This window comes from Eptatretus burgeri, chromosome 9, assembly GCF_056783735.1.
Source record: "Eptatretus burgeri isolate ZD-2024b chromosome 9, Ebu_testis_v1, whole genome shotgun sequence".
Classification (NCBI taxonomy): Eukaryota; Metazoa; Chordata; class Myxini; order Myxiniformes; family Myxinidae; genus Eptatretus; species Eptatretus burgeri.
The window spans coordinates 55,595,490-55,612,989 of NC_140969.1; the positions used below are offsets into that span (position 1 = coordinate 55,595,490).

Below are 17,500 nucleotides of genomic sequence, written 5' to 3' on the forward strand. Positions count from 1 at the left end.
AATTCCAACACTTATCTTGTTCACCAGCTCCGATTCTCAAATCGAGGTATGTTTAAATAGGCTGAGCCAAATGTCAAATTTGGACACCCGTTGTGTGTGACCGATGTGTCCGAGGATGTCCAAGGATGCACCTGTTGAAGGATATAATTAATTAAGGCCGTTAATTATGTTCAAAAAAAGTGTTTTAATTAAACCAAACACCCAATTTTCACTCTTGCGCTTTCTTGGAGTTTTCTTGGTGTGCATGCAAAGTTTCAGGCTGCTCAGTTCTATAGTTTTGGAGTTATGGAGGAGACACACTGACATTTATTTGTATGGTTAATTAAACATAAATATAAATCATAATTAAACAGAAAAAAATGATGTGAACTAAACTGAAATGTTAACAACATAAACGAACCTAAATGATTACTATATTAAACATCGTAACAAGCAAACGCTAACTTAAAGCTATTTCAGGCTCAATATGATGCTTTTTGAATGAAAACGCATGAAGGGGAATAACTACTTCGCCAAAACGTGACAAATAACAGAAATAAAGACAGTTAACAGAAAATAACAGAAATAAAGACAGAAATAAAGACAGTATTCGATAACGGATATCGAAGGAGAGTTTACATTTCTCCGTGATAAAGAATATTTTACAAGCGGTTGCATGAGTTTTTTTTTTAAAACAATTTTTTACTTGCCACAGCTCAGTTGCATGGGGATAATGGGATCATGTCTTTTTCTTGTGGCTTACCATATTGGACCTTGTGAGGTCATTAAGGAGGTTTTAAAAAAAAAAATTATATTCTCATCAAAGCACACCTATACCACCTTCCCAAATGGAGTTGTACTGCAGGGAATCTGCAATATGGCCACTGTCATGACTCAAAGGCTTCCCTTTGTGAAAGATGCACCGGATGTTTATTGTCCATAGTTGGTGCCAAGTCACAGTATTATTTGGTCTCAATTTACTGGTACAATGCTCATGCATTAAATAATTGTCATCAGTGTAGCCTGGTGTTGGCTCAGAGGTTAGGGTGGTGGCTTGGGATCCTAGGGTCCTGAGTTCAAGCCCCGTCGGCTGCTGAATTAATACCAGGTGGGGTAGACTCTGCCTGTCAGCCTTCCGAGGTCGGTGAAATGCGTACCAATTCCAGTGTGTGTACTGGTAGAGGGGCACTGCATCAGTGACACAGTTGCACTTCAATAAATGATAAATAACCTCGGCAGCTAAGCTGCCATATGACCACCATTGTCATCAGTAGTTGTTGGAGAAAAAAAAATCCACTTCACAATGTTGTAAATTGGTTACTGATATCAAATATTTTGGTTGGCCACATGGCCTCGAGGTATGCACACTCGCCTCTCAGCTGTCTAATCTGTGTTTGAATCCAAACCCAACTCTAAACTGTCATTCCGGTGTTTCACAGGTAGGGTGGTTCATCATTGTGTGTGCCGTCCCTCGGATGGATGTTAAACTGGGCATCCTGTCGGTCTGCATTAGTTGGTGGATGTTAAAGATCCCACAGTGTCCTTTATGAAGAGTAGATGAGCTATCCAAGTTCCAAATTCCTGCCATAACTACTACTGGGCAGGCAATGGCAAACACCCAATATAACCCTTGCAAAAAAACTGTTTCAGCAGCATGACACTCTGTAATAGATGATGGTACATCTGAATCAGTCAACTATTTTGGAATTAATGTACAACTACTACTACTACTACTATTACTACTACTTCGACTACAACTACTACCACCACTACTATGACTACACGGCCCCAATTATTCCCACCCTCTCATTGTGTCAGACGTAAAAAACACTTTTGCCATAATAGTCTAGATGCCAAACAGCCATTTCAGGGCACAGCGTGCTTTAGCGTCATTATGAAGTTTTTTTTGGTTGATTCATCATCTCTGAGCTATCCTGAATCAGAATCAGCCAGGTGCCAGATTCGCACCCTTGAGGAATTTTTTTTTAGAGGCGAAAAACCAAATGGCCACAACTGACTTTCGATAAATTCTGTTTTGGGCTATATCTTCACTTCTAATGCACTTACACACAATTTTGGAGTCTACTACTATGTTTCATGAGACAGACAAGGTAAACGTTGATGATTCTCTCAAGATTGGACGACAACAGGTGGCGGAATTTGAATCTGGATGGCCAACAAGCTTCAACAAGATACTAACCAAGAAAGTGACCCTGATGACTTCGACCAAAAAGAGCATCAAGCTGGATGGAAGGCCAGTATATGATACCGAATTGATCTACACCCGAGTCATATGTCTCCAACAATACAAGAATATTGATATCAAGGATGTCCTCTCTTACGAACTGTCCCCTGTCCCAGCCTCCTTGTTTGATGAGAGCGGTGCGATGCGGGCTCAGTCGAAAGCAATCCTGAAGACAAAACTCCAAGTTGAACAATAAAGTCGAATCCAAGGTGTTCCAGATGCTGTCATCATCGATGGATGCGCCATGTTATGGACTATACATTGGCCCAGAAATGGTGCAGTTGAGGATTATGTGATCAACTTCAAGGGAACCATTAAATACCACCTGGAATGTTGTGACATATACCTGATTTTCGACAGGTACATCAAAATCAGCACGAAACAAATGACGAGATCCAGTCGTGCAGGTCATGATTCAAGTCAAAAACATCAACTCAATTTACACACAACACTTCCAGTGCAAAAAGTGGTCCTAAATGTAGCCTACAACAAAGTACAACTGATCAATTTGATCTGTCAGTATCTGATGACCCACATTGTGGACAATCAGACCAAACTGGAGATCACCGGAAAAGATCCTACACCAGTACAAGTATGGAACAATTCCACTCTCCAGAGACAGGATCTGAAAACACAGCATGAAGAAGCAGATGTCATCATCATCCATCACTTAGTTGGAATTGTCAGGTGTCAGTGGTGACTCACACATCAAAGTGGTCTGTGACGATACAGATGTCTTTGTCCTGTTGATTTATTTCTACCTCGAGGAAAAGATGACAGTGGATGTCAGCATGGAGAGTCCGTGTGCTGGGAGGGCGAATGTAGACATTCGCCAAACAGCACTGAAACACAAAAGCATCGCCAAATATCTGCCTGCTGGACATGCTCTGACCGGATGCGATACTGTGTCGTATTTGTTTGGAATTGGAAAGGCCACAGTGCTGAAGGTACTAATGGGTGGACATCATCCCACCTTACTTGGTCAGCTGGAAGCAGACAAGGAAAAGATGATATCTGAGGCAACTACCTTCATTGCTGCCTGTTATGGTTCCAAAGTCAAAGGTGATATGTCCACACACTGGTATCAGTTGTGTAAGTCTAAGATGGCCAACTCCAAGATTACCTTTGCTCCGAAATTGAAGTCGTTGCCCCCATCGCATGATGCCTTTGTTCAACATGTACATCGCGCTCATCATGAAGTCATTATATGGAAATCGGCCACTCAGTCAGGCTCTCCGAACTTGGATCCCATCAAGTATGGATGGCAAGAAGGTGAGGACGGTGCGACATGTCCAACCACACGTCCACCTCATGTGTCTGCTGCACCAGTCACCATTCTACAGCTGATCAAGTGTGGATGCTCCACCAGCCGGCCATGTCCCACCGGGAGGTGTGGTTGTGTGGCAGCACAGATGTCATGTTCGATGTTTTGCAGTTGTAATGCTGGATCAGACTGGTGTAACGAACAGACAAGGGCAGTAGCTGCTAATCACGACGACGATGATGAAGATTGAACATGATGTTGACATTGCATCCTTAACAAAGTTAATATTTGTTTGCCTAAAAATAAAAGGTAATTTCAAAATCAAATACATGTACATACTTACTTTAAGACATAACCCAGTCATAATCAACTATCCACATGTATCCGGATATATTTGTGTAAAAATCGTATTCCAATATAATCATCAATTCATTGATCATTGCAAGTAAGTTACTTCAGCCGTCATTGACTATTATCGTACGTAGTATTAATATTTGAGGGTTCATCAAATTCAATTTCTTACTCGAAGTGATCAGTGGAACTGCAAAATAGCCATTTTTCATATTAAAATGGTGGCCATCTTGAAAATATGAGAGAGGTCTTATATATACACCTTTAATTTTATCATTATCGGATTCCTTGACCATGAAAACATAGTAGTAGACACCAAAATTGTGTTTGTAAGTGCATTAGAAGTGAAGATATAGCCCAAAACAGAATTTATCGAAAGTCGGTGGTGGCCATTTTGTTTTTCGCCTCTAAAAAAAAATTCCTCAAGGGTGCGAGTCTGGGGTACCAGGCTGATTCTGATTCAGGATAGCTCAGAGATGATGAATCGACCAAAAAACTTAATAATGACGCCACAACGTGCTTTTTCACATTTCCGCTGGACTATATTTGACCTTCGGCTGAGCATGAATTTGTAGCTTGTTGATGGTGTCATCGACAACTCAAATACTCCACAAAAAACACCGTGGGGATCTTCAACGTCTACGAACAATCAATGATGTCGCAGACACGTCATCCGGCTTTGTCCTTCCGATGCTTGCTTCGCCCGACATGTGAAACACCAGGGTGACAGTTTTAGTCGTGTCGAGACGCTAACCCAGACGAGACAGCTAAAGGTGAGTGCAGATACTTCACAGCCGAAGGTCAAAGCTATCCTGCCCCAGCACATGGCTGTAAATCTACATGGCATGAAATTGATTTTTTAAAATCTTTCCCTGAAATGTGCGAGAGCTGTTGTCACTGACATGAATATTCTAATCTCATTTTAAGGTCTTTTTTTTTGTTCGCCGAGTTTTGAAAGCAACATTGAGTTCATGTCAGAGGCAATACCCGGCAAAGTTGTCCATCATAGTGAAAACGTTTAGTTTTTTACGGACAGCTGTTTAGGGATCTCGTGAGTCCATTAACTGTACCCATTAGCACGCCCATCCTCTGCAGATCCTCACTGGTTACTGCGACAGCCCTATTATGCTGCTGTTAATTACAGCCGTAGCAGACAGTCCCTGCCGCAATAATTACTGCTGCGTTACCTTTAACTGCCTGTAAAATGAGACGAGGCTTATTAGAAATCACATTATTCCTCTATTGAGATCACCCCTGGATTGGCAAATAGAGGAGTGACAGGTAAACGAGTGAAAGGATAACTTTGATTTAAAAAAAGGGTTCTCAGAAGAGAACCTTGGTACATTTGACTAACACAGTCGACTACGGTACTCGCTTTTCTTTTGTATACCTTTGATAATTATCTGTCGTACCAATGACACCTTTTGTATTTAACCAGCCTCGGTGGCATGATCGTTAGAGCGTCTTCCCTGAGTGTGGGAGGTTGGTTGTTTCGAACGTTGGTGGCTCAAACCCTGGCTGAATCATACCAAAGACTTTCAACATGGTATGTGCTGCTTCCTTGTGTGATGCTCAGCATTTGAAAGGAGAGAGAATGGACAAACAAGTGTAAGTTGGTGTTAGTAGTGCAGACTTTGATTGGCCGATTTTCCTCTTCCTGTGTCAGAGTTCCTTGTGAGGAAACGCATTCATATTTTTATTCTCGCCAAAGGAGAGGGTATTGTGTTTGGGTCCGTTTGTTCGTTTGTTTGTCTGTTTGTCCGCACAGAACCTTTGTGTTTTTCTCCGCAACCGCTTGTCTGAGACGAAATTTTCACCAGAGGCGACTACTCATGTAGAATGTTTTAATCATAATTATGGCATCATAGGTCACGTGGCGTGGCAGCCATGTTGGAAAAATGGGAAAACTTTGGACCTCTGTATATCTGAAACTGCACCAAGGAAAAAATTGAAGCTTGGCACATGGCAAGTACTCCTCATGAGGAATAAGTGTGATTTTTTTAATGTCATAAGTGCCTTCATTATGACATCATAATTGCACATGTAGAATGTGAAATCTGATCAGAATGAAAAAATTTGAGGGTCATCTTGGGATAAAATGGTCCACAGAAAAAAAAAATTGATGATGTCATTGGCTACGTGATTTGGCAGCTATATTGTTTGTAAAAACAAACCCTTCAAAAATCTTTTTTCTGAAGTGGGTGAACAGATTAAGGTGAAACTTTGCACATATGACCGCCGATCCAGGAGGAACAAAAGTTTCACACAAATGATTTCATCGGTCAAATGGTTTGGCAGCCATATTGGATTTACCCGAAAACCAATAAAAAAACATTCTCCAGAACGGCTGGACAGATCGAGGGGAAACTTCACACAAATGTTCCCCAAGCCTTGGGTGTGCAACTTTGTTTCAGAATAATTGATAGGTCACATGGTTTGACAGCTATATTGGATTGCAGAAAAGCATTAAATAATGTTTTCTTTGGAACTGCTTCATAAATCGACATGGAACTTCACAATTATCATCGAGTAGTGATGCGGAATACATATTTTGAATTTCAACATGATCGGACGCATGGTCTGGCAGCCAGAATTATATATTTTTTTGATCTGGGTTTTTTTTTTTTTTTTTACAAGGAATACAAGGAAATCAGACACAGGTTTAGGCCGTTCAGCCCATCATGCCTGCACCACATCAACACCACACAAATGTTCAGTGTTTTATGTTTATTTTATTTTATGTTTTTGTATTTATTTATGTTTCCTCAGGGGAGGGGGCATGGGCTTGGTTAAAAAGCACACATTTTTACACACTTGACACACACATACAAAATACATTTTTGATTTATATATATATATATTTTTTTGATTTATGTTTTATTTTTGAAAGAGGGTCACTTGGCTGTTCCTGGATGAGTTTGACGGTAGAGGAGTAGCAGCTGAAAATAATGTGAATCCTATCCAGGTTCATCCTGATGACTTCATCTTTTCTGTTTGCTTGTTTGAGTTCCTTCTGATTACTCCATGCCTGGTGTTGGCTTCATGGTTAGGGTGGTGGGCTTGGGATCCTAGCATCCTGAGTTCAAATCCACCTTGGCTGTTGAATTAATACCAGGTGGGCTTGACTCTGCCTGTCATCCTTTTGAGGTCGGCAAAATGAGTACCAGCATACTGGTATCCTGTGTCAGAGTGGCGATCTGTCCAGGATTGTGCCCAAGAACCAAGGAGACTGCTTTGGCAGCACCAATGCTCTGCACAGAGGATGGTCCCAATGGATGGATGGATGGATGATGACTCCAATGCAGGAGTGTACCTATTTGGTCTTCCATTTCATCTGAATTGAAGTTATTTTAATCCCACTCTAAATTCAATTGAATAATAATGAAAAACCTCATGGGTCAAGGTCAGGTGTCCAATCAAAGTGGGATGTCTTGGTACCCAGTCATCACTGCCAGCAGTTAAAAAGTGGCAGTTGTAATTATGTGTCTTATTAATTACGTAACACACCAGTACACAAACACCACAAAATACACTGCACAAAACTATACAAACACCACACAACACAAGTTCTGGCGAGGATCTGCAATATCTGATTGCTATTTCTAGTTAATATGAAACCAGCAAGGACCGTGGAACATCCGGCAATGGAAAATGTATCAACTCCTCAACTTCTCCCCACCCCCATCACAAACCCCCAAGTCATCAACAGCCCCTCATAAAACCCAATCCTTAACCCTCATGCTTCAATCCCCTCACCATTATACAGATTATTATTATTATCATTGTTAATATGTAGTTTTAATTCCCGAATTGATATTGATTCCTGTATGTGCATCACTGACATTTACTTGTCACCAATGTAATGACATGGTAAATCATTTCAAATGCTCCAATGACGCCATAGCCTGATCCAACGAGATCTGTTTGTGATGGATATCGTGGGACATATGTTAATTTCATTGAACAAACTCAAATATGGTCCATTTGTGTGTCACATGTTAGCAATGGTCAGTAAACGGTCTCAAAATGAAAGGCATTTTCTATTCATAGAATGCAATTTAATCAGGGTGGTTCATTCAGCATGTCACGTTCACACAATTGTGCCCCCCCCAATCCCTTTTTTCTGGTCCTCCCCTGCTCCTAACAACAAATGGTCTTGCTTCCTAATTCCTTTTTACCCAATTTAAACCTTTCCATCTCTCTCCTCTCCCCCCTCCCCCATTGTTTTCATGTTCTTAACATATAGATCGTCTTTTATTGTACTTCTCAAAAGAACACAGTGCTTCATGTCACATCACCCTGCTGAAATAGTACCATGATTACAGTTTATATAAAGTCTTACAAGATGCTGCAGATGCAGCACACTCATTTGAGCTATCTAACCTGGGTTTGATTCCCGACCCAACTATAAATTGTTGGATTGGTGCCTCATATGCAGGGAGTTGCGTCACTAACTGTCATTCTTCAGATGGACATTAAGCTGGGTATCCCATTTGCAAGCATTCGCTGGTGCATGCCAAATACCCCGTGTTGTCTTTCATGAAGCACAAGCGAGTTATCACTGACACCCTGAATGAATTACAAATTCCTGCCCAAATCCTTTGGTCGAACTAACGAGTCTGTTTGTGACACATTTGGGCTTAAAACTTTCCCCAGTCAACCCCACAGGAATGTGGGAATAATTGGAGGGATTAAAGATGTAGTTGAAAGACAGTTTTATACTGTTATAGTAAAGATCACAATTCCCCAGGATGTCAACATGAGACGACACATTCAGAGGTGATCTGCATGTCATGGATCTGCTAGCCAATTTGGGTTCACCGCGACACTTGTCTTTGCAAGCACCGTTTGAACACGGAAACTGTTGGATTTCCAAAAGAGAAACGAAGTGAAAATGATGATTACACTTCTGTGCGAATAATTACTGAAAAACTTGAATTTAAGCTCATTCCCTGAATTTTTTTTTCCTGTTTCCAACAACCATATACTACTCATCATCATTCTGTACCATAACTTATGCAGAGCGTTGGTGTTGCCGAGGCAGTTACTCAGTTACAATCTTGATCCGGTCGACAATCCGACTCGGGAAGTCAGGGCAGGAATTTAGAATTTGGCCATGGTGCTGATGATAGCTCGTCTACTCTTCACAATGGACACCATGAGATCTTTAATGTCCACCAACTAATTCTGGCAAGCAGAACGCACAGTTTAACGTTCATCAGAGGGACGGGCACACACATTGATGAATCGCCCTGCTTGTGAAACACCAGGATGACAGCATATAGCTGGGTCAAGATTCAAACCCAGGCTCGGCAGCTTACAAGTGAGTGTGTATACCTCTCAGCCATCCTGCCAGCCACACGTGCTACTACAAACATACATGATGACTACTTTCATTGCCCCGATTAATCCCACCTTGTTGTGTGGTCAGTCACACAAGGTTTTTCTCTTCATGTCCCTCTCTTACAAGTGCCTGGTCTCTTGACCTCCACCTCGCTCATGTCCATCTTCAACACTTCCTTTCACCACAATTTCGTTCTGCACCTTCTCATTCAGTGAACTGCATCCATATTACACCTGCAATGATAGCATCCCACTGCACCCTCCTGAGCACGGGCTCAAACCAACACTGACATCCCTCTCATCCCTTTTCACTCATGTCCCTTCATAATTCTCACCTCCTCATATCATCATTCCTCTTCGTTACCCTCAGAGAGATCCCCATAAGCCCTCTCAGCACTCGCATCCCTCTGTTCTGCAGCAATCTCTTCTCCTCTTTTCTCAAGGTCCAGGACTTTCTGCAAAGAGAACAAGTCTTTTTACCAATTTGAAAATATTTGCCCGAGCCAAACAGGAACATTTTAATAATATACCCAGATATACTGTTATACTGTTTCTCTCTCTCTCTCTCTCTCTCTCTCTCTCTCTCTCTCTCTCTCTCTCTCTCTCTCTCTCTCTCTCTCTCTCTCTCTCTCTCTCTCTCTCTCTCTCTCTCTCTCTCTCTCTCTCTCTCTCTCTCTCTCTCTCTCTCTCTCTCTCTCTCTCTCTCTCTCTCTCTCTCTCTCTCTCTCTCTCTCTCTCTCTCTCTCTCTCTCTCTCTCTCTCTCTCTCTCTCTCTCTCTCTCTCTCTCTCTCTCTCTCTCTCTCTCTCTCTCTCTCTCTCTCTCTCTCTCTCTCTCTCTCTCTCTCTCTCTCTCTCTCTCTCTCTCTCTCTCTCTCTCTCTCTCTCTCTCTCTCTCTCTCTCTCTCTCTCTCTCTCTCTCTCTCTCTCTCTCTCTCTCTCTCTCTATCTCTCACTCTCTATTCTCACTCTCTATTCTCACTCTCTATTCTCACTCTCTATTCTCACTCTCTATTCTCACTCTCTATTCTCACTCTCTATTCTCACTCTCTATTCTCACTCTCTATTCTCACTCTCTATTCTCACTCTCTATTCTCACTCTCTATTCTCACTCTCTATTCTCACTCTCTATTCTCACTCTCTATTCTCACTCTCTATTCTCACTCTCTATTCTCACTCTCTATTCTCACTCTCTATTCTCACTCTCTATTCTCACTCTCTATTCTCACTCTCTATTCTCACTCTCTATTCTCACTCTCTATTCTCACTCTCTATTCTCACTCTCTATTCTCACTCTCTATTCTCACTCTCTATTCTCACTCTCTATTCTCACTCTCTATTCTCACTCTCTATTCTCACTCTCTATTCTCACTCTCTATTCTCACTCTCTATTCTCACTCTCTATTCTCACTCTCTATTCTCACTCTCTATTCTCACTCTCTATTCTCACTCTCTATTCTCACTCTCTATTCTCACTCTCTATTCTCACTCTCTATTCTCACTCTCTATTCTCACTCTCTATTCTCACTCTCTATTCTCACTCTCTATTCTCACTCTCTATTCTCACTCTCTATTCTCACTCTCTATTCTCACTCTCTATTCTCACTCTCTATTCTCACTCTCTATTCTCACTCTCTATTCTCACTCTCTATTCTCACTCTCTATTCTCACTCTCTATTCTCACTCTCTATTCTCACTCTCTATTCTCACTCTCTATTCTCACTCTCTATTCTCACTCTCTATTCTCACTCTCTATTCTCACTCTCTATTCTCACTCTCTATTCTCACTCTCTATTCTCACTCTCTATTCTCACTCTCTATTCTCACTCTCTATTCTCACTCTCTATTCTCACTCTCTATTCTCACTCTCTATTCTCACTCTCTATTCTCACTCTCTATTCTCACTCTCTATTCTCACTCTCTATTCTCACTCTCTATTCTCACTCTCTATTCTCACTCTCTATTCTCACTCTCTATTCTCACTCTCTATTCTCACTCTCTATTCTCACTCTCTATTCTCACTCTCTATTCTCACTCTCTATTCTCACTCTCTATTCTCACTCTCTATTCTCACTCTCTATTCTCACTCTCTATTCTCACTCTCTATTCTCACTCTCTATTCTCACTCTCTATTCTCACTCTCTATTCTCACTCTCTATTCTCACTCTCTATTCTCACTCTCTATTCTCACTCTCTTTTCTCACTCTCCCTCTCTCTAACTCTCTCTGTCCCTCTGTCTCTCTCTTCTCACTCTCACTCTCCCTCTCTTCTCACTCTCTCTCTTCTCACTCTCTCTCTCTTCTCACTCTCACTCTCATTCTCACTTTCATTCTCTTCTCTTCTCTTCTCTTCTCTCTCTCTCTCTCTCTCTCTCTCATTCTCACTCTCTCTCACTCTCTCTCACTCTCACTCTCTTCTCACTCTCATTCTCACTCTCCCTCTCTCTCTCACTCTCTCTCTCTCACTCACTCTCACTCTCATTCTCACTCTCCCTCCCTCTCTCACTCTCCCTCCCTCTCTCTCTTCTCACTCTCTCTCTTCTCACTCTCCTTCACACTCTCTGTCACACTCACTTTCAAATTGAACCCAGCTACTTGAATTTTCCATCTGCCTGATCCAAAATATCTGCATCCTCCCTTGCTTCTCTTGTTCACAATTACCCCTGTTTCCCCAAATTTTTCCTCCATCCCCACTTTACAAATATTCCTGTCATGAAACCTTTGCATCCCAAAGTACCTCCTCAGCAATGCCAGTGCCTGATGCCCCCATCGAATCATCTTCAGATATCATTTTCCCCACTCGTCTTCTTCTTATTGACACCCCCTCACTCAGCATATCCACCACCAACAGAAACATAAAAGGGCTAAGAGCTGACCCAAGACATATATATATATATATATATATATATATATATATATATATATATATATATATATATATATATATATATATATATATATATATATATATATATATATATATATATATATATATACCTATATCTCCAAATGCCACTGAACAACCATTCTTCATTCTGCCTGATGTCTTTGCCTCCTCATGCATCACCTCAACTATCTAAACCAGTCTTTCAGGTACCCTCATATTCATGAAGCACCAATATACCTCAGGCCGGTTTAACAACTTGGCAAACCAGGCAGTCGTCTGGAGTGGAAAGATTTGAGGGCAACAACAATACAATCAGTTAAAGAATGATTCACACATATGCATCAAATGAGTTCTGTGTTTGGCTTCTTCTATGAGGCTCACAGTTTACAGAATAGAACATCAAAGCAAATGATGGAACATTTCTTGAAGCTCGAGTGAGATTTACAACGTGGGGACTCCAAAGATATTGCTGCTTCCGTTTTGTTCAGTGAATTGCGAGCCATTGCAAGACCAGTTCAAAAGGTGGCACGACCACAAGATGTTTTGAATTTTGTTTGCAAAACTAACCTTACAGATAATGTCCCCAAAACATTTTTTCTCGCTCCATCCTCTTTGACCCTCCCCGTTTGTGTGGCCAGTTGTCAGCAAAGCTTTTCCAAGCTAAAGTTGATCAAAACATACATTTGTTCCTCAATGATGCAACACACACTTGTTGGGATACCTGTCAATAGAACATGAAATTGCACCAAACATTCACCTGAAGGAACTTGTTTCTGCATTTCGTAAACTGAAAGCGCAGAAAGTCAAATTCTAAATTCTAATGATCAACTTTGTTGCAGGAACGCATAGTATAGCATCACGTGATCCATATTACACATTATAAAGTGCATTTCTTTGAGTACATACCCTGTGAAAAGTGTAGAACGGTATCACATTCGCCTTTTTCATGTAAAATAAATCTCTAATTATAAACTAATGCACAATATGTATTTTTGAAACTTAATAGTGGCTCCAGGAATGCACAAAGATGAGGGTTCGCCAAGGGCGCCGAATACCTTCGCACCGGCCCTGAACATAGCACCTCTTTTGGAATGCTATCATGTGTTTTTTTCTTCCAGATTTACACACCCACAATATAATTTACTCTTCCTTTGGAAAAAAATTCTCCTGTCTCTGCTTAAGGATGAACTTAGTAATTGTTGTTCCACTAGCTGGCATGAACCAAATCTGCATCCCATAAATTCTCACCGACTCTTGAACACCTGCGCCATTATCTTGAACTGCTGTAATGCCCACACTTCATACCATACCCGTAAGATTCCAATGCAACAAGAACAACTTATGGTGGCTCACTCCTGCCTCCTCTGGAATCGCCTTACAATCTAGAATCCAACATCGATCCTGCTGTCTCACCCGCGGGCCAGGCCTGACATTTGATTGTTCAAGGTACTGGTGATAATTGGCCGACTCTTCTAAAAAAAAACAAAAAAACATGATGGGATCTTTAACATCCACCAACTAATGCTCGCAGATGGGGCACCAGTCAGGACACTATCAAAGGAACAATGTACTTTGTGATGCAACGTTCTGCGTGCGAAACACCAAAATCCAATAGTTTATAGTCTGGTCATTCAAACCCAGACTAGACAGCTCATAAGTAATTGTGATACTTCTGCACCACATTGTCATGCTTGATGGGGAATATACGGAATATCTAGTAATTAAAAAAAATTCTCACTTCTCATCCTCGTATGAAAAATAATGTATGTTGGACAGGAAATGCCACTTATAAATTATTTCTCCATGAAGTTCTGTGTAAGGCACTACGTCTTGCCCATAATTTCTTTTAACAGCCTGGGAATTGCTGACCTTTTTCTCACATGAGGATGTGAAGTGAAAATTTAGATCATTATTTGATCGAATAATAATTCGATCGAATAATAATTTTCAAAATTGCCCCGTTGTTTCACTTTCAGTAACAGTCGTCACATCAGATTGTAAGACATTCTCTCTTTCTCGCAGCTCATGAGACATTTACAAAACTGCAATTATAAAAGCATTGTTAATGGTGGGTTTTTATTCCTGTTAAATTTGGCACATAATTGCAATAGTTTGTAAAATGTATTGAAAAGGATTTGAAAGCATGAGAAATACGCAGCAAAATGTCAACCGAGTAATTTTTACTATTCAGCCTTTCTCAGCAGAATGAAAGTGCTGCCAAACCTATTGACATTGCATTGTATTGATTTTAATTACAATCCTTTACAATATGCCATTTATGTCTGCTTGCCGTGTCAAAAGAAGCACCAATTAGCTTTGATAGATTTGACTCCCAGTCGAGATCTAGGGGAGAACACAAGCACACATCAACACCATGCTACACCAACTTGACATCTTATTTTAGGCCTACACACTATATTTTGCGATTCTTTTTTATAGTACTACTACTACGATTACTTTAACAACACCAATTATTCCCACTTTCTTGTGGGTTTGGCCAGGGAAAGTTTTTGGTGCAAGTCTTTTTGGCTTGACTAGCTGGCCATGATTGACGCTCAACTGAAGGTGGTGATTGGGTAGGATTTACTGTTATTTGTTCAGGGTACCAAATTAAGATACCTTGGGATATTTAACACCCATAACCTGATGCTGGCAGACAGGACACCTAATGTTAACTGGCTGGCAGACAGGACACAAGGCCGCCTAATGTTAACCCTAACCCTAACCATAACCCTAACAGCTCCCCTTTAAACGTCCATTTGGGAGATGCGCACTTTTTGATGCAACACCCTGCTTGCTGGAGCACCAATACAAGTTTATAGTTGGATGTGGGATCGAACCCAGATAAAACAGCTCTCAGGAAAGTGTGCTACCTCTGTGTCATCCTGTCCAACCAAAAGGTTAATTGCAATTGTATCATAAATCATAAATAATCCAGATTACTGAAATTTTAACAAGTTCTATTTTTCAGCTTGTATATATTTTTTAAATTCTATCTCAAAACAAGACTTGGAAATGTACTAGCATTTCTACCACCACGTGCTGTGAGAACATTGTTTGACTAATTCAATCAGACGAATCCTCCAAGGTTGATGTCCCTTTCGGTGTAATTGTCACAAAAAGGTTTTTGTGATCAGAATAACCAACTACATTTGCTCCATCAGGAAGTTTTATTCAAGCAGAGTCTTTACAGCATATTTAATAAAAAATTTTGATTACATATCATGAGTTATCTTATGGCATGATCTTGGTGGCAGTTGGTTCGCCTCTCAGCTATCTGTCCCTTAGATTTATACTTTTTCAATACCAAATTTGAGTGTTGGGAAGGAGCTAACTTCTTTGGGGAATCACATCTGAGTGACTAAAACTACTGTCTGCTTTTGTGCTCACACCCGCGGCATTGTATGATCGAGGGCACTGTTGCTGAGAAGGCTATTAAGCCAGCTGTTTCCTCTGCAGCAATCTGGATTTTAAAGATTGTGTGGTCTCTTTCACAAGAGTAGGTCAAGTGTTAAACTGACCCCTTTTGTCTTACTATCACCTTTCCTGCTCTGTAATGGCTGTGGTTGTCTCGCGAGGCATGTTAAAATTGACTCTTCAACAGATCAGTCGGTAATATCTGATACTAGTCTTTCTTTAGCTGTTTTGTTAACCCGAACCCTAACCCGAACAGCTCTCCTTTTTAAAAATGTCGATACAAGATTGAGGCTCATGGAGAGCTGGATGACAAAGTGTAAAAAGACAATGAACATCTGGATATAATAAGCAAGGGGATGAATGACCAGAGAGAGAGAGAGAGAGAAAGAGAGGAAACAGTAACCTGCAAGTAAGATGGTTGGATTAGATTGGGTTAATGGGAGTACAATCTATCATGGATGGACTCGGTTATGAGATGGTGACGTACGTCCTACATGAATTCCCAAAGGGAATAATGGTATTGCACAGCGTTAGCAAGGCCTTGGTTTAATAACCGATCCCGTAGCTTGGTCCATGCAAAGATATGTCACCCAAGATGTCAAAGTGACATCCTTATTTTATCTGTGCACTTGTCCTTAAATGGAACTATTGGTTCTGTCTCAACTCAATCTATCTCCCAGTTCACTGAACACAAATGGCTCTTTCCACTACACACCACTCATCTTTGGAGATACACATCTCATAGTTGTTCATATCTCTCCAACTAAAGTCAGAAGGGTATAATTTCTCAGTTTTTTTTGTTTCATCATCTTGTTGTACAGCCACTTTTAATCCAATTTGCCTTCGTAGCCTTCAACATTTCAACTGCAGTTTTGTTCTTTCATCAGACTCATTCCATTCGATGATATTCTAAATTGGTCAGTTTTATTGCATTGCACTTTAATGAAGCAACGACAACATTTTTATCAGATAATTGCAGGCATGGACATCTCGAGAGTATTGAGAATATCCTTTGGCTCATTTCAAGTAGATTGCATTATGATTCCATTTTGTTCGGAATTCAATTACATGAGATCTAAGTATGCATGATTTGAACTCTGCATGCAAGAATAGAAGCAAAAGATTTGCTATGACATGGCTTTGTGTTTCAGGCTAACAGGCACAAACCTACCCGCTCCAGTCATCAGCAGCAGGAACTGGATGAGGTTGCATTTTAAGTCAGACCAAGACCATCAACAGCGAGGCTTTCATGCCCACTACCAGGGTATGTGGTCCTTCACGCTGTCTATTGCATATCCATATCAAAGCAATACTCTTCAGCCTCTGACACACAGACTACAGGAGGTTGAAAATTGTATTAAAATTAACCTGAAACAATTAACCTTCCTGATTTGATGGTTGACCTTTAATCCAGCATACATCGATTGTTCACGAATTGTGACGTCATGACGTATAAGGCGATCACCACCCATCAAAGACTCATCTCTTCTCTTATTGACTGCAATCTTTCAACGAATTCATTAAAAAAAAAAAAACAGTTGGCATGCTGGATAAAGAGTGAGTTCTGATTGATGACAGCATGTTGGTACATAATGTCACATACATACCTGTTACTTATTCCTCAATTGCTTAATGGTGCAAATATACACTGTAAATACATTCATCAAAGCCCAAATGATAGTTGACTGACGTAAAGCAAACTGATTTTATGCTGATGTCATTTTTTTTCATCCATTTTCTGCATAATGTATCAAGAAATGGCCGATTTGACGAAAGCACTAATTTTGGTGGAAAGAAACAAGCATTGCATTGCAACTAGCAGGGCACTGTTTATGCCACCCTGAGTTTACTGCCAGCCTAGTCATCACAGGGGAGCCCAAACACGAGAGGATGAACCCTGGACACCCTCCCAAGACGAAAGTCAACACACTCCGAGAAGACAGTGGCAAGGCTAATGTAGATGAACTGAACACACTTATGAGGGAGAGGGAGGCATGGAGAGTCTGTCATCGTGCCC

General features: G+C 40.8%; 1 protein-coding gene across 1 annotated transcript in view; it reads left to right on the plus strand.

The window, feature by feature from the left end:
• Positions 1-17,500, plus strand: part of CSMD3 (CUB and Sushi multiple domains 3) — a 1,047,538-nt gene that overhangs the window by 450,364 nt on the left and 579,674 nt on the right. The window contains exon 8 of the mRNA XM_085893781.1: positions 16,635-16,747. Within this exon, the coding sequence (XP_085749907.1) occupies positions 16,635-16,747 (113 nt within the window). The remainder of the gene's footprint in view (positions 1-16,634; positions 16,748-17,500) is intronic.